A 26,726-nucleotide genomic window follows, 5' to 3' on the forward strand; every position below is an offset into this window, starting at 1 on the left:
ATGCCCCACAGCTGGATCTCATGGAGGCATTTCCCCAACTGAAGCTCCTTTCTCTGTGATAACTCCAGCTGTGTCAAGTTGACACAAAACTAGCCAGCACACCTTCCAGCTCTCTCTTCCCTCTCCTCTCACCCATATCTATCCCCTCTCCATTTCCTCTTCAGAAAAGAACAATCCTCCGGGAGACAATAACCCAACAGACAAGGCAAGGCAAAACAGACAATACAATCAGACAAGGCAAATCTCTCCTGATGAAGGCTACCTTAGGCAACTCAATAGGAGGAAAAGGGTCTTGAGAGCAGGCAAATGAGCCAGAGAAACACTAGCTCCCCATGTTAGGGCTTCTGCAAAGACACTAAGCTAAAAGCCATAACTTACATACTCACAATGTAACATGATCATATCCATCTCTCTCCCTCTGACTCTTTCCATATCACTGCAACACACGACCTTACTTCACTTTAGTTTCCATTCTAATGAGAAATATCCCATCACTCCAAAGTACACTGATGTCCTCTTGTTTGAATCAGATAAACAATGTGACTTTACCTAAATCTCCACACATTTCAGTTACAATACAGTCTACATGGTGAACAAATAAAGGCCAATACCAATTTAATGTCTGTTTTTCATTTTCTATTTAAAATTTAAATATTGACTAATTCATCATGATTCCTGAATGCTACTGGAAACAGGCTCCTCTGTCATATTGAAATAATCAAGCATATTCTTGTCAATACTTTAAATGTGACTTGTTTTGGCTTCCTATCTGATGATTCAGTATATACATTATTTACGTCATACAAATATGAATATTTAATTTGGGGGTATGAAATTGGTTCCTAAATAAGTCTGAACATGTGTTACTAATAAATGCTCCACCATCATTGCAAGGCGGTTGCAAGGTAGAAGTGTGCAATACTTACTTGCACACTGAGGTCAATATCTATGTCACTGATGGAGCATATTAGACACAAGGAAATGAGAACAATGAGTTAAACTTGACTTCTTTATCACACTGAATAAACTTCACCTGAATTACTAGTTTTCCTTTTAGAAAGATTTATCCTGTCTATATGTGAAATATTTATAACTACAAACAACTAAGCATGTAGGATGGACACCAGCATCTACCATTTGAAGGGCAGTTTTTTCAAACGCTTCAGTGCTTTGCTGTGATTCATGAAAGTATGTATATGACTGCCTAACAAGGAAGACAAACTGTCAGCATAGATACTATAGAAATGTGTGACAATATCAGTCCCTGGAAGACACAGTGAGATAGATGTAGCTAACCAGACTCTGGCTACTTAGAAAAAGGTAATGAAATGGCCAGAATCATAGAGAGCAATAATAGAGAGCTACCTAAGAAGAAGGAGAAAAATAAAAGATGAAAGATAGAAAGCAACAAAATTCTGTATCATAATATTAATCCCATTTTGTCATAACTACTTATATGTTTATATTAATCCAGAAGTCTTAACGACCAGGCCCTGTGTCAGTTTTAACCAATGTTAGATCTCCCATGCACAGTACAGGACATTTAAGAAATTATTGTGCCGAAGTTTGAGTAGATATTTGTTAAGTATTACTCTAAGGATGATATTCAACCTCACAAATCCTTTCTTTGTTATAACTAGGAATGATACAGTCTTTTAGACTGTTGTCAGAAGAAAAGGAAATAACATGAAAACTGCTTTTAAATGGACTTTTGGCAAAAATATGAAATAGACATATATGAATAAAAGAATAAATGAGAAAATTAATGATGCTAAGTATACTTATATTTTTAAAAGCAGCTTAGTAGTATACAGAAACTTAAGAATGGCTGGTATTACTTCATATAGTATAATAGCAATAAATAGAAAAATCAATAATACAAACAAACAAAAAAACCTCAGTAAGCAATGCAGAGTGTGTAATCTTTAGAAAATATCTGTCCAAGGAAAATCATGTTGTGTTGTGGAGAATAGAGTAAATATTGAAATACCTGATAAAATTCTAACTTCTGCTTCATTTCCTGTTCTTATGCTGGCTGGATTCCGAGCCAAGCATCTGTAGATTCCACTGTCTCCTGGCTGAAGTCGGCTGATCTGCAATGCTCCGGAGGGCAAGACGACCACACGTGAGTCTCCCGGGATTGGATTGAGGTCTTGTTGATTTTTCTGCCAGTGTATTGTTGGCATGGGTTCCCCAATGACTTCACACTTAAGTAATACTGTATCTCCCATGAAGGCTGTGATAGATTCTGTCTGGGAAAGGAACCTCAAGGGTCCTAAGAGAAAGACAGTGAAGAAAGGATGAGTCTTCCAAATAAAGCACAATAGTTACCAGTATCTGCTGTCCTTTGTAAGACACTGTATTCCAGAAGGTATACAATCGATTTCCATTCAGTCTTGTAGCTTGACCATATATTATAACATATCAAGCAGGACAAGTAAATTATTTCGATTAGATAGGAAGGTAATATTAACACTGGTCTCTAGGAGCCTCTTCTTTTATGGTAACTTCAGGATAAGAAAAAAAACTCATGAAAATAAACAGAAGAGATAATTTTAGTACTTTGAAAATTAAAGTTTGATGTGCAGGTTAATGGTGGTCTTGTGTGTCAGTGCTGCAACCGTGTCTCTTCTATTTTAAATCTGAATGCTATCCTGTCCCAGTTACCTAACACGGGACCAATGTCTACAGAGTTATGGTGGCTCATAAAAAAAAAAAAAAAAAAAAAAAAAAAAAAAACTGTTTATGTAGTATGAGTTGAGATAGCTTCAGGAATGAAAAAATACATTCACTTCCAACTATACGAACAGACAACCACCTTTGGTAGGTTGACAGGGTAATATGAACATTTACCAGTGTTCCCCTGGTGTAGTTCCAGTATGGCAAAGAAAATCCTCAAGATAAACGTAGAGTAGCTTATATTTCTAGCCTGTGTGGCCCACACATACATATGAATCATTTCACACTGTTTTGTTTCCTGGTCTAGTTAGTGAAATGGTAACTAATCTATGTGACCACTCTCATGTTCTCATGAAATGCCCTGTGAAATGGCTGGCTCATAAAGTAGACTAGGAAGGAAGGGGATAAGGGACCAATCACAAAGGAGTAAGGAATGATGTGGAAAAGCTTCCAGTTTGATGCTTCATTAGAGAAGAGCAGGAGATGCTATGACCATGGATTCCCAAGCTTTCTACAAACAAGAATACATCAGACTGTAGTCCAAGAGAATCTTTGTATTATTTGGCGACTACAAACGCACTTGTATGAATTGTGTCATTATTTATAAAGCATGGGACATTTTCCCCCCTAGGCTAATTGAACCTAATAATTTTAATTTTTTTATTTTGATTCAGTTATCACAGATATATTATTATATTTTGATATCCCCTTAATCTTGATGATACTGTTTTTATTTTAGGTACATGTTACAATCACATTTTATTAACTCATTAGTTTGGACTTCATTAGATTTTACTAATTATATTTAATGATATTTTAATGTTGATAAATGTATCTAATTAAGTCAGAATTTTCCATATTTGAGAATAAATCATGGCAGAAAGTTGTTATTTTCTTCTAATCAGCATTGTATCCATGACAAATTCTACTGTGATCCACTTCCACTACTGCCACTTTGAACTTGGGATTATTCCCCTAAATATTTTTTTTCATAAACTGAGAAAAAGTCAGGTGAGCACAGAAGGTTATAGGTAAATGGACTGGGTTAAAGATAATTTAACATGAGAGGCAATAAGGATCATTATAGCAGTTCTTTAGGCCCTGGGTCAAGGAGGAACTTCATGTCTACTTCAAATACTATGGGTTGTAGTCAAAGATAATGGAATAAATTATATATAAAGTTATTTCAGCACTTCATATGGAACATGTATATGTTGCTGAAGACTACCATTATTATATATCTCTGCCTGACATACTTAAAATCATGAAGATATAACCCTATGGGGATGCAATGTTCTTTAAAATGAATGATTAATGCAAGAGCATATAGACACTTCATATTAACTTGTCAGTTGAAATGTATTCCACACACACAGGTTATAAAACTACCTGTCTGCTTCATAAATTTGAAACTCAGGAATTTGGATCTATGGAGCCATCTAGACCAACACTATAGAGGTATTTCAGGATGGCCCCAGCCACCAGAAAAAGATTACTCTTCTAATCAAAATAACTCAGCCATAACTATGTTAGACCTGCCCAGAGTATTTGGAAAACAAAAGGCATCCATTAATTAGCTCCTAGTTTCATGGCTCAAAGTCTTTCTAGGCTCTTAGTACAGCTTTGTATGAATTTTAAAGAAAAAAGGTACAATATATAATTTGCTGTGAATTAAGTGTGGATTTAAAGAATGAAACCAAAGAGTATTTGGTGCCATAAGTTCATTACTATACTATGGTTTATGTCAGGAGGCCAGTTTCTGACCTACTTAATAGCATTCTTTCTTATCTTCCTTGTTAGAATTTATCTTATACTTAAGCCAAAAGTTATGAATAAATATGTAATAATATATTAAATTTATAAAATAAGATAGCTATCATTTATATATTCTTGAATTTAATATATTAGGTAAATTGAAAACAATATCTGCATACTTTCACATATGCAGAAACATGGTACTGCATTAGGTATAGATATTGTACAGATTCAAAACCTGATTATCAGAGATTAAAATTTTGCTAGATTATTAAATACTTGCTATTTATATTTTGAGGTTTTAGTATATGCTATAGATGTTTATCAAATGTAAATATATTTGATATTTTAATATTTGATAGGATATTGAAATAGTACTAGAAAAGAGAATATAGACAAGTAATTCAATTTGATGATCAACAATTGTTTGCCTTTCTCAACCTCATTTGACTGGCATATTGTCATAATGAGACAATGGAATTGGCTTCTAGTCTACAAAGTACTGTATAGCATTGCCCTCTGAATTGACAGGCAGGATGCTACAAGAAATTTAAAAGGCTTGGGATCTGACATGAGTGCCTCAGCTCAGAGATTGAGCCAGTCACCCATAAGGTAAGCTGTCATAGGTACTTTCAGCAAACTCACTGGTCTACCACTGCTGTCCCCTGTTTGGTCGGTGCTAGTGTTGGGTGACTTATACTTCATCACCTCTCCCAGGCCAAAATCACAAGATGCATATTTATTTAGTATACACCACCACACCAATGTCAGATTTTAAGTAAGAGAAACAGCAAAGGCCATGTTGGTTTCAATGGCTTGTATGATGGGTTATGGACTAGAAATGAATTCAGTTTTAAAGTTAACAGTGTAGCATAGAAACCTTCAAATAATAGATTATGAGGATGGAAAATTATAAAATGACTTTTTGTCTTCTACTTTTGCTGCTCAAAGAAAACTACGCAACAAACAAGTAAGTTTATAGGCTTTTGTGTGGCTTGAATTATGGCTTCTCATATGGAACTAAAGGTTGGCATGGCAACTCCTGGTTGTGAAAGAAGTTATATGATATCAATTTTGTGGCATATTTTATTTATTAAATTTCCCGAAACTCATAAAAATGAAATACTGGATTTTTCCAAAATCAATAGATACAATAATATAAAGTAAATATTTCTGTGCTTCCTAGGGTATGAGATTAACTTTGATTTTCGTGAAGATTAGTTTCCTGGTAAGCAAGAACCTCTTCACACTGAAGAGATTACTTGTGATGCACTGTTTCCTACCTCTGTTCTCTGCTCACTCATGTCTATCCCAGATAGAAATCAGAATATGTTTCTAAATCAGGGAGGTTATGCTGCAGTTGTTGAACAAGGATGTGCTTAAGGTTTTTGGTATTATCTTATTGTCCAAATACTGTAAAGAGTTTTGTTTATTTGTTTTTATTACATACCCAGGAATCTAGCATAATCCACACCATTTTCCACCAGTATTAAAAAACAATTTTCAACTCCATTGAACTTGTCTAAGGCCCTAAGCTTAGTCTTCCCTTGTTTTGTTTTTTCTTGATTTTGTTTTTGTTTGTTGGAAACAGGATTTCCCTGTGTAACCCTGGCTGTCCTGGAACTTGCTCTGTAGACCAGGCTGGCCCCAAGAGATCTATCTGCCACTACCTCCCAAGAACTGGGATTAAAGTAGAATGCCACCCCCTCTGAGTATCTTCTTGCCTTGATGTGATTTCTTTAGCAGTTTCTCTAGAGAGAGAGATATTTTCCCTAACTCTAACTGTAGGCATTCTAAAAGCATCAACTATAAAGCCTAGACTTTTCCTAGTTGTTCTGAGAATCACCAATCTGCCTTAAATTTTTTATATCACTCAAAATTTACAGGCATTATGACAGAGATCATTGTGCACATAAACCTGAAAAGTGTTCTCACGTTCCTGTTATGTATCTGTATTTTATTTTCCACAAGGTATATCAAATATTTACTGACAATAAAAAAAAAATAAACCTTAATATTTTATTAGGTGCTATGTAAGTCTAAATGCTTTAACATATCCACAGTTTGAAACCTGGCATTAGTTTTACATTTATCACTTTCAAACTCTGGGAGCTTAGATGGTGGCTGATAACACACCAAGGTCCCGGATTATCTGGGGTCAGTTTCTTGCTTTATCTCTTCAGGGGTTGGATGGCTCTGCATTTGGGTATCAAGTCAAGTTTGACATTGTACTACACTAAGCATCTTGATTCACTTCACTCAATTTTTACAAGTTATCTCTTCCCTTTTGCATGAATAATAAGAATTGAACCTAGAGCCTTATGTAGTCTAGCTAAATGCATTACTCCTGAGCTGTATTGCCTGTCTATCATAATTATTTAAGTATTAGTATCTTCAGTTTATATGGAACAAAAAAAACAAGAAAAATCTAAATGAGTGCTGTGTAACAAGGGTATTAAATATGAACTAAACACTATCCCAAGAGCTCGTGTCTCTAGCTGCATATGTAGCAGAAGATGGCCTAGTCAGCCATCATTGGGAAGACACACCCCTTGGTCTTGCAAACTTTATATGCCCCAGCACAGGGGAACGCCAGGGCCAAGAAGTGGGAGTGGGTAGGTAGGGGAGCAGGAGGGGGGGAGGGTATAGGGGACTTTCGGGATAGCATTTGAAATGTAAATGAAGTAAATACCTAATAAAAAAATTGGAAAAAATAAAATAAAATTGGGTACTGTATTATTATTTTAAAACTGCCTCATTTCCTTAACCTAATTGAAATTTGCTTAAGGTGAGTTTCTTCTATTTGGCAATACTTTGTTCTTCCAGTAGCAATGGAGGTTGTTTCCTAAATGGAACTGTTGTCAAGACCCCTACCTTCACACCCAGCCTGGCCCAGGGTGCTACAACAGCTTCCTGTCTAGGAACCCCTGGAATGGAGGAAGTGTCCCACACCAGTCACCTCACAGCTTTAGACATGTGCAGTGTTACCATGTGTTAACACAGACCAAAGCTTATTAGGAAGAAGCTATTAAAAGAGAAGCACAGTTCCTTTTACATATGGGAAAGTTAAGACATATCCCACATACAGAAGCTCTATTTTATCCTCTTGGCCTTGAAAAAAAAAATCCAGATCCTTCTCATTCTTATAAGTGACTTATACAGACTGAAGTGTTTAGGCTTCAGCATCTGAAACCGTTATTGATAGCACCAATCCCTATTACAGCTGCATAGTAAACAGGACTGACAACAAGAAATATAGGCCCATTATGAAGTGAGCATGGAGGACCAGGTCTGTCACTTATTCTGATTTCCATAAAAGATCCTTCTGTTACTGCTTTATAATACTTTATCACCTGAAAGATTCACGAAGAACCTCTTTGCATGTGCACTTAGTTAAATGTTGCTCAAGGTCTGTTTTACATCCATAAACCAGATTCCTTACTGACACATTTACCATCAATACAATGAAGGGTTTACTCTTTTTTAGCTCTCATTAACATAACCATTGTTTATTCGGGGAGGTGGTAATGTCAATTCAGGGAATAAATCCTCACTTCATGCCTCTGCCCAGGTATACCAGTTATACTCCAGTCTCCTTTGTACCACATACTCAGACTGACACTGAAGAACTGTGGGGTTTATTTTATATTCCAGGCTAATCTGCAAATTCTATGAGCAGAAGGACTCGGTCCTAGTTTTATTCTATCTTATAAATAGCACAAGGCATACCGATTCTTCATCAAATCCATACTTATTGAATCAAAATTATATGGTGTGATTAATTTAATAGTTGGCTTAGATCAACATCAAAGGCCCTAAACATGAGGAAGTGGTGAAGGAAAGTTCTGGAAAAGAGTTGGTCTATGCATTGAGCCTTCTGCCAATGTTCATCAAATGATTAAAGATTTAATGATAGTGAAGATGTTGGAATATGGCTGATCCAAAGCCTGATCCCAATTGAGCTTTTGTCTCCAAAGTAGCCATCCCTTGATAACCAGTGTCTGGCCCAGTCCCTTTGGGACTAATAGGTAAAATGTTTTTGTAGTGTTCTATCAAAATTCTAGTTTCCTTCGAGTAAAGGCTAAGACTATCATTTGATAGCATCCAAGCCAAGACTTCCCTGCTCTACTGTTCCGAGCAATGTGTTTATAAAGCTCCTTGATTTGTGGCCTTTGCTGATGTGTCACACAAAATTGTTATTAAACCGATACCACATTGGAACAAGGAAATCGAGACAAGCTCAATCTGTATTCCCGGGACGTGGTCACATAAATTGTCCCAGAATAATCCCTCTCATTCCATCTGAGGTAAGCGCTGTAGTTTTGCAACCACAAAGAGTAATAGCAATGATGTGGGGGGTGGGGTGGGGTAGGAGGTAGCAGGGTAAGTGGGAGAAAGGAGTGGCTTCTTCAGGCAAAGTGCTAAAGAGCTGAAGCTAGTACATAGGAAGAAGCCCAGATGAACACTCACCCTTTCAGATGGAAACCAACTGTAGGTGTGAAAATCAGGAGACAGTCCCTAATGCGACTGCAAAACTCTTATCTTAGACTTACAAGCTTGCTTTAGTTTAGGTGGTATTTACCCATCTTCCTGCAAATCACAGTCCCTAGAAAACATTATTAGATGTTTCCTGGCTAGCCTCATGCCCTTTAGGTCAAGCTGAGCAAGGGATACTGATAAGTAATTTCTCCACCGGAGAAATGAGCCAATTCAAGGCAGATTAGATTATTTTAAATATAAGTTTATTGGAAAGCTGCCTTCCAGTGACTTCACTGACCCTAAGGACCAAGACGAGGGATGTCACCATGGGGATCAAGAGGCAGGGGAAAGAGAAAGGACATATTTGCAGTGAGAGACAAGAAGGAGAAGAAGAGAGTGGAGCGAGAGAACAAAATGTCTGGATTATATAGGGAAGAGCCTTTGGTGGGGTGGGGTGGGGGTGGGGATCCCAGCCTCTTGGGCTGGAAACCTGAGGGTTGGGGTCAGGGTATTCCAGCTAGGGACTGATGAATGCTGGAAAAACCTGGAGGCCAGATCTACGCTGTTGTGCAAAATATGCACCTCCGTTCCTTGTCTCTGCACCCAAAACATAATTCACCCATCTATCCCCCTTTAAGCCAATGCATATGTCTTCACAGGCTAGATACAACCAAGTTGTTTCCAGGGGCAGCGGAAATGTGAACAGCCAGAGCACCAAAAATCTCTTTTTTCTTCTTGAGGTTTTCTTTTGTAATGCTACAAAAGAGGAGAAAGTTTAAAAAAAAAAAAAAATCACCATGGCAATGAACGCAAAGCTTCTAAATCTGTAGGGAAGTATTAGGCTCTCAGAATTAAAATAAGGAGAACAATAGTCCATCCCTAGCCTTCCCCCCACCCCCCATGCAGGCAGCAGCACCCAGACCTAGAGAAGTCTTTCATCAGAGCCAGACAGTCAAACATTTGGAACAGCTCAGGCAGGCTCTTTACTTCATTCGAATCTATATTACTTTGGATTTATAGTCAATGTGAAAATAAAGCACTTCCCAGTCCAGGTTTATGTATGTCAGGGCTCACTGAATCCAGGAGGTCTCTCGGTCACCCACCTGCATACAGCAGGAACAAGTCTGCTCCTTTCCTGAACATTCTAATCTGGACATGGCACGTTCTTCTTTCTGATTTGCCCTCTAGCCTCTGTGGCAGACTATCAGAATCCACATCTTCTTGACTAGAAGACTAATTATTAAGTAATTAAAGTTCATTTCATAAAGAGACTTATCAACTGGGGGACAGACCTGGTAGTTGGAAATACGCTTTGGGTTTAAATACTGAGCAATGTGGTAATGTTTTGTAGTCGCCAGAGGAGAGCGGCTATAAATACTCTGTTTGCCCTAAGTTAAAGACCGAAGGTTAAGTTCCCTCTAAGAAGGACCTTCTTTGCCCCTGCTTAACTGTCAAATTAGCTGAAGGGAAAAGAAAAGAGGCAAGCCAAAGAGAAGGTCTCTAAGTGCTTTTTTTTTTTCTCAAAGCAGTAAGGAGCAATAAAGTGGCTTCATGGGATTTGTTTCTGCTCTCTGCCTCTGCTTTCCATGTCTCGTTATTGCAGGCTGTTCTCCACCTGCTTCCCAGATCTTTCCTCTCTCCTCTCTTGGTGTCTTTCCACCTCCTCTCCGTTTCATTATTTCTCTGCCTATCCTTTCACTCCTACCCCCTCTCTCTCCCCTTCTTTCACTCCCTCCCTCTCTCTCTCCCTCCCCCCTCTTCCTCCCTCCCTCCTTCCCCGTTCATATTTGCAAAATAATAGACTCTGAAATAATTGGTTTAATAGCAAGTGCCGAAATGTGGACTGACCTTGTAAACCTAGCAAACCTGCCTGGTGTGTTTCAGGTACTGTCCTACATATGTAATTTTGTCATGTGGACAATTTAGTTGAACTATATACAGAGTATATACAAAGTGGAAAGGAAAAGATTAGAAACAAAATGTGCACACATTGCCAGTTCCTATGCTAGCTCTACAATTTACTTGCACAAATAAACTCTTTCCCAAAGCCAAAGAAATAGTCAAGAAAGACACAAAATCTTTCTTGGAAATCACCTGCTGGATTTGTTTCAGATAACACTCTGGGGGATGACACGGTGTTTTTAATTTTACTTTATTTTATTTTTTGGTTTGTTGAGACAGGGCTTTGATGTGTAGCCCTGGCTGTCCTGGAACTCACTCTGTAGACCAGGATGGCCTCCAACTCAGAAAGCCACCCGCCTCTGCCTCCCAAGTGTTGGGATTAAAGGCGTGCGCCACCACTGCCTGGCGACACTGTGTTACCTTTTGAAACAATTGGTGATATACATGACTAGGAAGCCCGTGGTGGTTGGGAAGACTCCATTTTACCCAAGGCCAACATACAGTGAGGAAGCTTCGAATCTCATCTTTCATTACATTCTCCCTTGGTTGACCTTCAAATCCAGAGTTTGGACTCTAGATTCTTTAATCATCTGTAATGCTCCGTATTACCACCGTCACAATGAAGACGGAGCACTCTTTCTGAATAGGTTTTATGAAGCTATTATAGCAGAGAAGCCAGCCACTCCAGAGGTGAATATCAGGACCCACCAACTTTGCTCTGGAGGGAGTTATCAGATGTGAGCTACACCTGTGTGCTAAATGGTCCTCCTCCTTCTGACTTTATTATCAGCTATCAGACAAGCCTGAGTTCTGCATTGCCCTTCTAACTCTTTCATTAACTCTATAGCAAGGGAGCTCTGGGGAGGTTCACCTCGTAGCATTTTAATGAATCCCTTTTCCTCCATCCTAGTTACTATATTATATCTATTTCCAGCACAAGATCAAATATGGAAGAATTTTCCCACCTCATCCTCCAACCTATGCAAGTACTTTCTTCCAGGATATCGATATGTCTTAAAATATAATGAAGTCGTATAGAACACTGATGCCATTATTTTACGTTCCGTTAAGCATAGAAAGAGAGACTCACAAGTAGTGCTAAATATCAAGTTGTGCTGAGTGAGAGCTAGCTCTCAGGTCAGCTGTGCCAACCAGCTCTCAGGTCAGCTGGGCCGGGGGAGAACCAGCTCTCAGGTCAGCCCTGCCGAGTGAGAGCCAGCTCTTACATCAGCTGTGCCCGCCGAGGGAGAGCCAGCTCTCAGGTTAGCTGTGCTGAGTGATAGCTAGCTCTCAGGTTAGCTGTGCTGACCTGGTCTATGACTTTAGCAAGCCTTCATGAACCTATTGATGTCTTAAGAAGATGCTTCTCTCAATAGCCTTGGACAAAATTGTTATTTTAATTCACTGCTTTAAAGTTAAAATTCTCATTACAAAAGCTGCTATTGGGTTGTAAATAACAGTAATGATTTTTTTTTTTTTTAAATCAAACCAGAAGCGAAAACTTTCTACCAAGCTTACATCCCATTGAGTATTGCTCATGGAGATCGACTGTGAATGTTTCCATAATGGAATACATCAATCAAATCATCTCAGCAGCAGAAAGGCTAACCCCAACATTTGTATTGCACTTCACTCTACTTCTTGGTATTATAAATACCTTGTTTTTCTTTTATCTGGGTTAACCTGCCAAGGATCCCTAAGCAAGGTCAATTAAACTATCTCGTGGGCATTTTCAGATCACTTGCTTTTTTTTTCATTCAATCATTAGTTCATTTAATCTTTCATTCAATGTTTCTAAGTTTCTAAGTCATGGCGAGCCATTGACTCCCAGGGAAACGGAAGTATTAGGTGCGTTGATCAGGGTGTTTCAATATGAAGACGACATTCTAAAATGTAAAACAAACAAGGGAGTGTCTTCCTCTGAGAGCCCATCAGAGACCTATGCATGGTAGCAGGGAAAGGCACAGAACCTGTTATGCCTGCTTTACCCTGTTGGACCAGTAGAGTTTTTCCTGACTTTGAACTGAGAATTGGATTACAACTGATATCATTCTTCTTCATGCTTCCTTAACCTTATATTTAAACATATATAAAGACATTGTTTCCTGGTCTTGAATGTGTTAACTGCAGATCTTAGGAGTTCTTAACCTCCAGAGATATATATGATAATTTCTTATGCTAAATCCTTTCTTTTAATAAGCAGTCAGTCAGACAGAAAAATATAGGTTTGACATTCCCCAAATAATATATATATATATATATATATATATATATATATATATATATATATATATAAACTTTTGAACACTGACATATATCAATATGCAAATAAATGGCACCATGCCTGGTGAATAAAATAATTAAAAGCATTATATGACTATACCTCATAAGTTTGTGCATGAAGCATACATTATATGATACATGATTGGATTTTGTGTTCATATTTGCCTCAATGTTAAGACTTCCCATTTAACATACATAAATATATAAAAATCTGATATAATTCAGAAATCTGACATGTTTATGGTCCCAAGATTCATGTTCCTTCTTTTATGGATCAAATGCACACCGAACAAGGTTTTTTTGGCCCATAAGAGGATGTATATTTGTAATTATGTTTGTCTTTGTCCATTTCATCAAATGGCGCCTTTTGTATCATCACACATATCTTTCCTGATAATAGAAGGAAATACATGAGGAACCTATTGCAGAATTATCATTAGAGTTGTTTTTGGTAAAGCAATACTTAGAAACAAACTTCCAACTTTGTAAAATGCAAACAGGGTCTTCATAAAAGAGTAGATGTATACAAGGTCTACAAGGATATGCTACACAGAGAAACAGAATTGCAAAAACCCTAACTCTAAGAAGTATGCAAAGTTTGATATGTAAAAAATTCAATAAATTATGAAGAAGTAGAGAGAGATGTGTGTTTGTCTGTGTGTGTATGTGTGTATGTGTGTGTGTATGTGTGTATGTGTGTGTGTGTTTTTTTTTTTTGTGTGTGTGTGTGTGTGTTGTTTTGCTGTGGTTTTTACTATGTTACAGAGCACCGTCATGTTGTTGATTTTCAACAAGGTTGTACTGTTTCCTTTACTGAAATATTTCATAAGAGTAGAAGCTGTGAGATCTGTGTCTTTGTATTATTTTCTAGATGGACATAGACACAGAATAAATATTGAATGATTTCTATATTATGTATCAAAGCTCCATTAATGTAATGTTATATGACATGTGTTACCTCTTACTAGTTATACAGGCATGCTGTCACTGATGAGAAAACAATCATGATACTGAATTATGCATTCTGGGATGAGAAGGAAGAAATGACGTGTGGTATGTTTTAGAATGAAAAAATATTACAAAGCTCCAACAATAGGAAAACATATACGATGAAGAACATATCACCAAATCTTTTTATTAGTTCCCATGATCATCTGCACAATAATCTGCACTGTGAAAATTTCTATATCTTAATTGAGTTTCTACCACCAAACAACAGCATCACAGCTGTGTTATTAGTCTTAAAAGCCACTCAATTGGGGCTTTTAAATCATGTAGGGATTGTGGTATTCTAAACCTAGCACACTGCCATGGCTGGAAGGTCATAAACCCTAGAGGAGAGCCTCCTATTGCCACTTACCTAAAGCTGTATAATTTCAAATTGCACTCAAAATATGTATCCTAATGCATACAGTTGAGTGTGGCTCTCACACCTCATCTAAGAACCCTTTTGGAATATATGGAGATGGTTACAGAAATTCAGGACTAGTTAAAATGCAGCCGCAGATAGACTGTGGGGTTGCCAACCTCACATGGTATATCTACAAAGTAACTTTACACCTAATACTTCAGGGAACATCATGGAAGTAAGTCAGGTTGGAACACTTGGAAGAGTAAAAAAAACTGCTTATCTGCCAAGAGATAATGACTTCTATATATGACAGAGATTCTGTTATGATAAAATCCCAACAAACTGGTCACCTAAATAAGAGTTGTATAATTACAGCACCAGTTGAAAAGTCATCATGGATGGGGAGAGTCCCATGATGTTCCAGTACTAGATGCAGGATGATAGGAAAGTCATAGTTTCTGAATGAGGGAGAATCAGTCTTCTTCAGGGATGATCCTTTGATAGATTATCCAAACCCAAAGGGTCATCTTAAGCACATATAAAGATCAACATTAAATGGATATATATATATATATATATATTCATATATATACATATATATATTCATATATATACATATATATATTCATATATATATATACATACATATATATACATATATATATATACATATATATGTGTATATATATATGAAAAGAGATCAAAATTTGAGAGGAAGTGGGGAGGGTATAAAAAAAATTAAAATTTTTAAATTGTGATTGTGATCCAAAGTGACTGAGAATATTATAGATACTATACAAAATGAGAAAATACAAGGTACACTGTTTGAATAATGGTATCTCCAATATTATCTACTGGCAACAGTTTCCCTCTAAGTTGATTTAGTAAGACCATCAACTCTCCATGTTTTGGTGTTTTGTTTTTTTGTTGTTGTTTTGGGGGGGTTTGTTTGTGTGTTTGTTTGTGGGTTTTGTTTGTTTTTTTTTTTTTTAGCAAAGCAAATACCTGTGTTCTATTCAGAATTTGTAGACAGAGTCAAAATATTGAGCAACCTCAATGGGACATGTTTTCAGTATAAGCAGGTAGCAGAGAGAGTAGTGTCAGACCAAATCATTTATCTTAATACATTAATTAATTATAGTTAATTTGATAATACCTAAGACACACATCATAGACATCAAAATTAAAACTACAGGTTTTTTTTCTCTCATAATTTTGTTCTTTTTCCCACCTCACAAAACCCATCTTATGAAAAGTGAAGCAAAAGTCTGAGTATAAACAGTAATCTAAATTCCATATTTTAATAAATTTGTAATTGAGAATTTTATCTGGAAGGATCTACCAGGGGAAATGTGACACTAGTAAAATTCATTTGCATGTTGTGTGTCTTTTCCCAACTACAGTGAACACTAAAATAATTCTGTTTAGTGCATTCTTGTGTGTCTGGGGGAGGGGTTGTGTGTGGGGATTTGTGTGTGTGTTCACTTGTTCTCCATTTGCATTACTGTGTGGGTGGGCATGCATGGATCTCTGAATACAGATACCAAAGCATGACATCTTGTTGACTTCCAACAGTTTAATCAGGAAGTGCCAGGATCAGCCTCTGTCTATTTCATAATGGCTCTTTTACCCTCCTGGCATTTACTGTCTTTCTTACCTCTCAGAAATCATTTGGAAGGAAAGGAGTGTCAGGAAGTTGGAAGACAGTAAATCATCCTGTAGGACAGCCTCTTAGCTGTGAGTTCATTGTCCTAAACCCAACTGTGCCATATGACACTGGTGTGTGGGGATTGATGGAATGTGGCCACATCCATCCCGGAAGTTAGTTATATTTCTCTGCTGCTTCTAAGAGAGAACAGAAGTGGGCTGGGGATGTGTGGCAGAAACTAAATCATAAAATTGCAAGGTTAGAAACTAAGATTTGGTCTGGAGTCTTATGAAAAGGAAGGAGTCGATGCAAAAACTGACAAACTCAAGCTTAACATGAATAACTATACCATTGAATGAAATCATGAATAATTAACTGTCATTTATTGTGACTTCACAATATTTTATAGTAGCTTTCTGTGATTAATTTACTCTTCAGACAGGACATTAGCCTTCATGAAGTAGCTAAATTATTGTTATTTTAATATCTTAAGTTTTCAACAAAGACATCAATCATCTATGTTCAAAGCTGTTTTATTTATGCCAATTTCTGCCAAGCTATTTAAATTCACTTTCAGTAAAATTTGCTCCTTTGGAAACTAGCTCTTTCCTTGGCCTCAGTGTTTGAGGACTTGAGAGCCTTTAGAACAATTTATAGAGAGTTCTACACCAGAATGCCATCTGAGACACATAGTGATAATTTATTGTAATCTTAGATTTTCCTTTGGGAGAGTTTGCTAGTGACCTGAGCATTATATCTAAAACTATCTATTACAATGACAACAGAATCCATAATATGAAAACATGTTGAATGACTTGAGAAATATATGTTAAGGTAACTTTTTATTAGCATATTTGCAAAAGTCTTAGCAGCATGATAAGTTCATATTTGAGGACCCAAATATACTCTGTATATCTCATTCATTTCCTTAATTTTATGTGATATATACATAATTGCTTACTTTTCATTGGATTTTGAAATGTTTCAGTCCTTATCTTCCATAACTCCCTATTAATAAGCATGCCCTACTTTGATAAGCTCTTCAACATTGCAACATGTTCTCCCATCTACCTGGCCAACATTGTCTTACGCTGCTTCTGCTTCTCAGTTAGAATACTTGCCATTTTCAATCCCATAAGCACAGGGGTTGGTAAGGATTGGAAAATATTAGTCTGCAGGTTCTACTATGTCATAGGCAATCGACAAGTACTTTCTGAGGAAAGAGCCAAGATATCTAAATTAAAATCCTCCTAAACACAGAGCAAATATTTTCTTCTTTTGATTCTGATACCTCAGAATTTACTAGTATTTGCATCAATTGGTACTTGCTAAATACTCATTGTCTTAGTTAGGGTTTCTATTGCTGTGTCAAAACAACATGACAGAAAGCAGGTTGGGGAGAAGAGGGTTTACAAAGCTTACATTTCAATGTTGTAGTCCATTACTGAAGGAAGCCAGGGCAGGAACTTAAACAGAGGAGAATCATGGAGTCAGGAGTTGATGTAGAAGCCATGAAGGGAGTGGGGGATGTCTTACTGATTTTTTTCTTCATGGCCTGCGCAGCCTGCTTTCTTGGAGAACCCTGTACTACTAACTTGCCCAAGGGTGGCAGCACCCACAATAGGCTGGGCCCTCATGCATCGATCACTAATTAAGAAAATGGTCTACATGCTTGCCTACATCCTGATCTTACAGAGACCTTTTTCTCAGTGGTGGTTCCCTCCTCTCAAAAGACTACAGCATGTATCAAGTTGAGCCAGCACACTTACTGAACTGGCTTCCATACTCTCTTTTAGTCTCTGTCCTCTCCATTGCAATTCCACATTCTCAAGCAAAGGATAGCTTGCTCTGTATTTCTGAGAAAATTCAGCGTCTGACACAGCAAGTAAACTCTTTGGAGGATGAAAGATACTCTTCTGAAAATTATTATCACTCTACGGAGTAATTATGTCTTTTTGACCTATTTAAACAAAGGACCATGAGGGATGGAGACTTAAAAGTAGTCTGCCTTGTCGGCTACATCCTTTAGTTCTATTGATGGTCTTTTTAATTATTATTCTATTTATTTACTACAGTATATTTTTTGTGGCCTCAACTAACAAAAAATTATTATTAAAGTTGGGTTTTATAACCTGTAATACATTAGCACATGTGGAGTTTGCTAAGGACATAAATTTTTTTAAACAAGATATGTTAAATATCTTACATATTTTGAGATGGTCTTTCATGATTCTGAAATATAGGGCTTAATTAATAATATAATATGTATCAATCATGGTAGCTATAGTATTAATATCAGTATCTGTATATCTTTCCAAAATAATTTCATAAATTCATTGAAGATGAGAAAACGTTAGCTGTTATGTTCTGTCCTTAATCTTGCCTACCACCTAGACAGTTAGCAGAGACTCAGTGGTGATTGGATCATTGTTTACCAAAATACTGATTTTTGTCTACATTTTTCCTCCAGCCATTTTGTCCTGCAGTCATGTTTCTAGCAATGACTAGTTGGACAATGAATTAATTGTTGTGCTATTCCTTTGGGAAAACTATTTCTTCTGCTCTCAGCATTTCTTAGGTAATATTAGATCTTTGAGTAGAGTTGAGGCTTAAAGAGCTTTACCACTTCTGAGTTAGTATGTCTAATAGTATCTGTGTTCCCTTACACATATTTACGTCACATATATTCCTTCCCAGGTATATGTTTAGCTATCAAAGTCATAGGAAATCCACTAGGAAAGTCATATTCTAGTCACAGTGCATTTGTAGTTTTTGAAAAGTAATTTTAGGTTAAATGACTGAAAGAATTAACAAGAGTTTCATTTGTTCCCTTTTTAGAGTTTTCTTTTTTAAAGCAAGTTTAATCAGAACTTATATCTAAAAATAAGCTGACCTCAGTTCTCTCCTTTAAAGAAATGGTATTAGGTTTGTAAATCTTGAGCATGTCCGTAACAGGTTGATTAATGATTCAAACCCATCAGAGAAGATGACTTATAATTCACACCAAGCTGAACTGCTAATTTTCAGAGAAAAATGCACCTGTGGAAAAGAAATCATATCTTTAAATTGTATTATCCACCTACAAGACCACATACTGTTTTGTTCTTGTTGTTAATACAGAAATCAGAGGGTGTAAATCTCTTCATCTTTCTGTCAGCAGTTCTGGCCAGGGTGTTAATGGCCTGAAGCCTAGAAGTTGCATAGGCTTCTAGCCAATCATCAGTGAAACCATTTAATTGGCATTTCAAACAGGAAACAGGGAGGTAGGGAGTGGGGAGGGGTGCTCAATGCTAATGCATTTAGATGAAAACATATTTTCCAATCTCCAATTACAACAAGAGATCTTAATCCTTTGTGAAATAAAGTGAGTTAAAGAAACTCATTTCACACATTAAATCACAAAGAAAAAAATTTGCCCATTGTAAGTACATTATCAAGGACTTAGAAGATATCTTTCCAAAAGAACAAACCCTCCGCCCCTCAAGATGAATGTGGTCTTGTTTCTCCAACAACAATACAAAAGGCTTCCTGCAGAGAAGCTAGATGGTGAAAGTGACCCCTGGTCTTTAGCACAACTGAAGCTAAATGCCAGCACATAGGCTGCAACACTTTTCAAAGTGGGAACAAAGACCTAATCTAGCAAAGACCTATAGTTCTATGAAAGTCCCTGAATCAGCTAACCTTGCATTTGGCTTCTAGAATTCTGTTTCTGGTTAAATAAAGTATTACAACCAGGAGGTAGTTTTAGTGGAAAAATAAATAAAGAGAGGGAGGGAAAAGAGAGAGAGACAGAGAGACAGAGAGACAGAGAGACAGAGAGACAGAGAGAATGAATGTGAGTGCTGGGAGCATCAGGGTTGCATGATTTGGGCAAGTTCCTAGTGCAGCCCATAGCTGGCATTAATGACTTTCTTTTCACCTTTAAGAGTGTCTGTGTGTTGATGTCTGGTGGGCTTGCTTGGCAGCAGTGGTTCTCTAGGAAAATGGATGTAAAGTGCATCATTCCAAGATGCCAGGGCTCAGAACAAAATAGTAACCCTTGGCATTCACTGAAACATAGGACACTGACTGTCTCTCTTAGATTTTTCCATTCTCTGACCTCCCCCAACCCCTGATCACTGATGTGAATAATGGAGCACAGAATTCCTACTCTCTAAGGTGGATCATAGAAAATAAAATTCTTCCTCCCCAAAATGTGCCAGGAACCCAAGGAACACCATTCCCTCTGTTCTCCTTTCTTGAGGACAGTCATTCCAAAAGGGTCCTGCTCCATATCGGAAGGAAAAAAGGACAATTCAGAAAGTCCATGAAAATGAGCAGCCATGCCTAGCTGAACTCCCACTTCATTCAATCATGATCACTATATATCATAACCAATCATATCTACACTGCTGTACTTTCTTCATCAGCTCTAAACACATGAAGTTGTTGCTTGCCCTAAGTTTAGACTTTTCATTCCTATAGTTTCCAATGTCATGTAAAATTAAAAATTAAATAATTTTTTTGTCTAGTTAACTTGTCTTTGTTATTGGCATGTTGGAAAAATGACCCTTATGCCTGCTAATGAAAAGAATTACTAATGCAGAAACAAATAAAGTAGAATAATAATATACAGCATGCTAACAGTACTTTATGTCTGAATATGACGGCATTAGAGAATTTCAACTTTTATCATTTTCAGGGGAAATACTTCTTGAATTTAAGATAAATAGCTACTTTGCACTATGATTTAGGAAAAAAAGACAGTATTAGTTATCTACAGTGGTTCTGTAATAAAAATATTAAACATTATATAAGTGATAAACTATTTACTTAAATATTTGCTATAAAAGGGGGACTATATGACTCTAATTCTATCACTATGCACTGTATCTAAAAATAGACATTTCTAAGGCTAGTTTCCTTTAGTCTTAATGGAACATCATTAAACAGAACACCATTGTGACCTTTTTCATGAATCACCTACTTTTCCTCTTGGATTATAGGCTTAGATGGAGAAAACACAATAAAGACTTTAGACATCATAAAGGGTAGGGGATGATTGTGAATCCTGTCCAGGTAAGTAATCCCCTATAATAGGATGGAAGGCCTTGCACATAGCAGGGGTACATGCATGGCATTATAAACTGGTCAAGGGCCCTTGCCTAGGAAGGTCTTAGCCCCAAGAGGCAGACTAGATAGAGAGTAAATGACTATATAGTGCTTTGTCCTAAAATCAAACATCAACACTACCCCCTCAGTAAGTCTGAGAATACCATGGAAATCTGAGAATATTATAAGAAAGATTCATAGGTTAGGCAGCAATGCAGAGAAAGTCTTGTTTTCTGAACGGGACATAGCTGTTGACTTAGGAACTCACAGCAGATATGATTACCTTTACAGGAATTTCACAAAGTTAAAGCCTGCACTATTTCATCAGAGATGAGAGAGGTGAAGTCCTACTTCTTCTGGAGGAGCTACTGACAGTCAATGGCTCCTGGAAAAAGGGGGTGTCATTTGTCTTCTGCTAAGTAACCACTGATAAATTGTTCATAACATCAATCCTTATTAAACTCAGTGATTATAGACACACATAAAAGACATGAATTTAGGAGGGGAGACCTGATGGAAAGGTTTTCAGCAGAAAAAGACAAGAAAGGAAACAAATTGAGGGAAAACAATGGAAGTTTATTGTGCACATATTTGAAATCACCGTGGAATACAAGAGAAAATAATAATCTTGACTCTCTATTTGTTCATATATGTGCCAATGAAAAATCAAAAAAATAATTGAAATTTTCTAGATTTCTCTTAGTGTAAAAACAGTTGAGCCAACATTAATTAGTGCTAAAGTTATAGCGTGAGAACAGGATTGCAACCACATCGTAAGCTTCCCAGCAGATCTTAATTGGAGACAAAAGACAGCCTTGGACAAATAACATCTGTGTCAAAAGACGTTCATTTAATTTAACATAATTTTACCAAATCTACTTCACTGGCATCTAATTTGTTTCTCCTATTGCTCTAGAAGAGCCCAGGAAAATAGCAGTATTGTACAGAAGCATCTACAGTGGGAAGTATATACTGAACATTAGCCAAGGTTATCCCTTCATCCACTTTGTGGAGCATAAGTTGAAAATGGCTGAAGGAAAGTGAAAAGAAATGAAATTTAGGGCCTAGGATGCATGTAACTTATGAGTTGTTTTGTTGTTTTGTGAGCTTAGAAGCCTGAGGCTAGGAATTTAAGGTTCAAATAATGTAAGACATAAAGNGTTCCTTTGATGTAAACTTAAGGTTAAAAATTGCCCAGGCAGGCCCAGGCTGCCTTGAAACTAGAATCAATTAGCCACAAAGATAAGAGAAAGGAATGCAGGAACTGGTCTGAGCTATCGAGGCTAACTCAAAGGCCATCTGGCAGGGCGGTGCCTCCCTTAGCTTACTAAGATTCATACATTAACCAGACCTGCTGTCCCCAAGAAACCTCAGGCCCTTGAAATTCCTAAATGTTTTAGCCTGCACATACTATTCTGCTGACTTGTAATCGCCTTGCTATGTTTGAATGAGCCAATCACATGTAACAGCACCAATTCTCCCCATCCCCTGACCCTTACCCTATGAAAATCCCTAGCTTTTGACGGCACCTCTGCCTCCTGCGTGAGGTATTCGCAGGCCTGGAGCTCCACCATTAAACTGCCTCGTGCTTTTGCATCAAGACTGTCTGTCTACCGTGTTTTTTTGTGACACCCTGACTCCTGTAACCTGAGGACCTGAGGGGGTCCCCGAGAGGTGGTCCTACAGAAACAATATTTACAGGAATGATTTCCACACATTGATCATTATAAGAAATTTAAATGCAGTGCCAAGAAACAAAGTGTAACTGGGATTAAGTTATACCTATGTACTTACCTATTGCCTATGGCTCACTTTGAACTGCTAGAATAAAGTTTCAGTGACAGAGAGATGTGTTTAGACACAGAGAAATGCTTTCTATGTATATCTCTATAAAAATGAAGGTTATCAACGCCTGTATATAGTAATGCTGACTCAGGGGTTCTAAATTAACCAGTAAATTTTATTAATGGTTGGCCAGTGACACCTGGAAAATAATCAATCAGTCTTGCATATTTGTTGTCCGAGATCACTTGCACAAAAATATAATTGTTTAATACCTTAACCTTCCATGTAGACACAATCCCAGAGGGGACTTTTAACTCTCAAAAGCAACGTTTTTATGACCACAATAAAGGCAACAAAAGGAAAAAAATGGTAAAGGTTTATTAAATAAATGCCTTTCTTGCTCTCTTTCTTGTTCAATTTGATTTTCAGAGTTACTCAGCCAGTAACATGTAATACAGTATTTGTTAAATCAGCAACTCTGGAATTTGCAGTTTCCTGTATTATCAAAGCTCAAATATGGAAGCCCTTCTCAATGCCTTTCCTCCTAGATTGCAATCAATGCAGTTGTCACAGTTTGCTTCCTAAGCCCTCTAAGTGAAAGGAACTAAGGATACGATTAAAAAGGGAAGAATTTGTTATTGGATAGGTGTTCAAATTTCTACACTTGCTCAAGTGTTGCTCCTTCAAAATTATTCTAATAACATTTTCATGAATCAAGTATATTTGAGATGAGTTTCTTTCGAACACCGTCAAATATTCTTCAAAGTAATTTGCCCCCCCCCCCTCAAATAATTTACTGGGAACTTACTCTGAGCCAGGAATTGCTTCTGGTACAAGAATAAAGATACTACGATAAACATTACAAATGACCAACCTAGTAAGGAAATATAAACTTGTAAGAGAACTCATACAATAAATAAATGAACAAAAGTAGTGAATGGAAGAGGGTGATGACTATGTGGGAGTGTGATTTACGAAACAGGGTTAAGTATACTACAAGGGAATAGAAAAGGGTGTCCCAAAGTTTAGCACTTTGGTATTCTGAGAACACTAAAATGAAGGAGTTTGAAAAAGAACCGATCTATTTCCAACCTACACGTTTTTATTTTGCCCTTATTTCTTTCGCTAGACAGATCACAGGAACTGGAATCCTTCTTTAAAGTGAGCAGAGTTTAGAAATTCTACCCTGGTTTTCACTTGTCTTTTGGCAAACAGCTGGCCATAAAGAGATTCTGTGAACCACTTCATCAGGTAATATACCATAAGACTCTTGCTCCAGAAAATGCTGTCTATACCAGGAGGGAGGGATGCTGCACAGAGAAGCCAAGAAGTATGAAGACCAGCTTGTTGGGTTCCCCCTGTTCAGCCAGTGTCTTAATTGTATTTATCTAAAAAAAAAAACAAAACAAACAAACAAAACAAAACAAAACAAAACAAAAACCTGACAATAGGAAACACATGGCAAAAAGAAGGTATGTTACTTCACAGTTTCAGGCCAGGTTCCACCATAGCAAGGAAGTCAAGGCAGGGACATGACACAGCTAGTGATTTTACATCTGCAGCTCAGAGCAGAAAGATCCAGCTATGGTGGCACAGCCCTTTAACCCCAGCCCTTGGAAGGCAGATACATAGGATTTCTGTGAATTCTATAACATCCTTGTCTATGTGGTGAGATCTTGTCTTAAAATATAACAAAAACAAAATTAAGACTGAACAAAACCAAATCCATGCACACTTAGTACTTGGCTAGCTCTCTCTACTTTAAAACATATGAGGGGGGGGGATACCACTTCACTGGAAAAATAGCTTATTGAGGCTTCCCAGGTAACTGCAGATTGCTTCAAACTTGCAATAACGATTAACCATCACAGCTGGATACCAATAATTGGTGCTTTTCCCTGTCCAACATTTATTTCTATCTAACTGTCTATTTTTCCATAAACCTGAGCATAAAACCAGGTACTTCTCTTTGGGTCATAGGTTTTTCATTTTAGAAGGCACTTAGGTCCTGCAAAACTACAATAGTATCCATTCTCCTATGCTCTGTTCTTGTTAACCTGTGTTTTGTTTAGCGTTATGACTGTGACTCCCCTGATGGGTGAGAGACAGTAAAACTTTCTGCCTCTACAGTATGGGATCTGTGGGAATTCTAAATATGGAGGTCAGGAAAGGTCAATGCATTGCAAGCACATAACTATATATGTAGTGACAAAATAATATGTAAACGACTAAATGTGAGAACATTAGTTTGACTAAAGATGAAGGGTACTTTGAAGAAAATAACTCTAGTCAGTTGCCAAACCTATTCTATAGCCTTCCTAATAAGGATGAAAAACAATATATACTTTTCTCTTACTTGGGGAAAATATAATTTGTGCTTACATGAGACACAAACACTATAGTAGCAGCTAAGCAAGTGGTTTGGTTTTTGAGGTTCAAGAGAAAAACCATCTTTTGAGGACCTGATTGAGAGGACTTCTTACAGGTGGAATGAGACTGAATAGAAGAATGGTGAGGCAAATGAGCAGAAAATGCTTGAACAACAGAGTAACGGGTGGGCTGTGTGAACTGTTTCCCATTTGCTAGTGGAGAGATGCATGGATGGGAAGTTACAGTGACTCCACACTAGAGAATTAAAAGAGTATCTAAATTCATGCAAATCTCCAGAGAATTCATATGCAAGTCCAAAGTTAAGATGTGTTCAGCCTTCTATAAGACACTGAAAGGCAGGATTGAACCTTGAAATTCCAGGTATACCTTGTTAGAAAGTTTCACTATAATGCAAATTTGTATAATTAAGGAACTGTAAATAAAAGTTCTTTATGAAAAGGTTTTTTTCATAAAACATGATAATGCCTTCATAATGTATTTAAATAGTATAATAAAGGATTTATGTTTTTTATTACCTGTCAATTTTGACAAACCTGATCATCAAATTAAGTACTAACAAAGTAGTAATGGAACTCTATATTGTATTTATCATAGTGAAAAGAATGGAGACCAGTGGAAGATTAAAATCTAGAAAAAATATAACAAGAAAATTAAATCAATATATGATTGAGTCTACCAAGTATTGAATAAGAGGTAAAAACAGTCTGTCTTAGACAGGGTTTCTATTCCTGCACAAACACCATGACCAAGAAGCAGTTGGGGAGGAAAGGGCTTATTCAGCTTACATTTCCACATTACTGTTCATCATTGAAAGAAGTCAGGACTGGAATTCAAGCAGGTCAGGAAAGCAGGAGCTGATGCAGAGGCCATGGAGGGATGTTCTTTACTGGCTTGCTTCCCCTGGCTTGCTCAGCCTGCTCTCTTATAGAACCAAGACTACCAGCCCAGAGATGGCACCACCCACAAGGGTCCCTTCCCTCTTGATCACTAATTGAGAAAATGCCTTACAGCTGGATCTCATGGAGGCGTTTCCCCAACTGAGGCTCCTTTCTCTGTGATAACTCAAGCCTCTGTCAAGTTGACACAAAACTAGCCGGTACACAGCCTGTATTTATATTGGTAAATTTTATATTGGTAAACCCCATATGTAAAGACTGAATTAACTATTCTCTAATGTTTACTTGTTGGCTGGATTCCTACAAACTTTGAATTGCCATGAACAAAAGTTGTCTAAATGACAGATAAAGTGAAAAGATGAAGTCTTCAGAAATGAAGAGACACACAGTAAGCACTTGGAAATGAAGTGACACACAGTAAGCACTTGGAAATGAAGTGACACACAGTAAGCACTTGGAAATGAAG

General features: G+C 37.2%; 1 protein-coding gene across 1 annotated transcript in view; it reads right to left on the minus strand.

Moving 5' to 3' along the window:
- The window catches only part of Dcc (DCC netrin 1 receptor), a 1,087,105-nt gene that overhangs the window by 569,345 nt on the left and 491,034 nt on the right, over window positions 1-26,726 (minus strand). The window contains exon 3 of the mRNA XM_029546911.1: window positions 1,991-2,275. Coding sequence (XP_029402771.1) covers window positions 1,991-2,275 — 285 coding nt within the window. The remainder of the gene's footprint in view (window positions 1-1,990; window positions 2,276-26,726) is intronic.

This window comes from Mus pahari, chromosome 15 (genome assembly GCF_900095145.1).
Source record: "Mus pahari chromosome 15, PAHARI_EIJ_v1.1, whole genome shotgun sequence".
Lineage (NCBI taxonomy): Eukaryota > Metazoa > Chordata > Mammalia > Rodentia > Muridae > Mus > Mus pahari.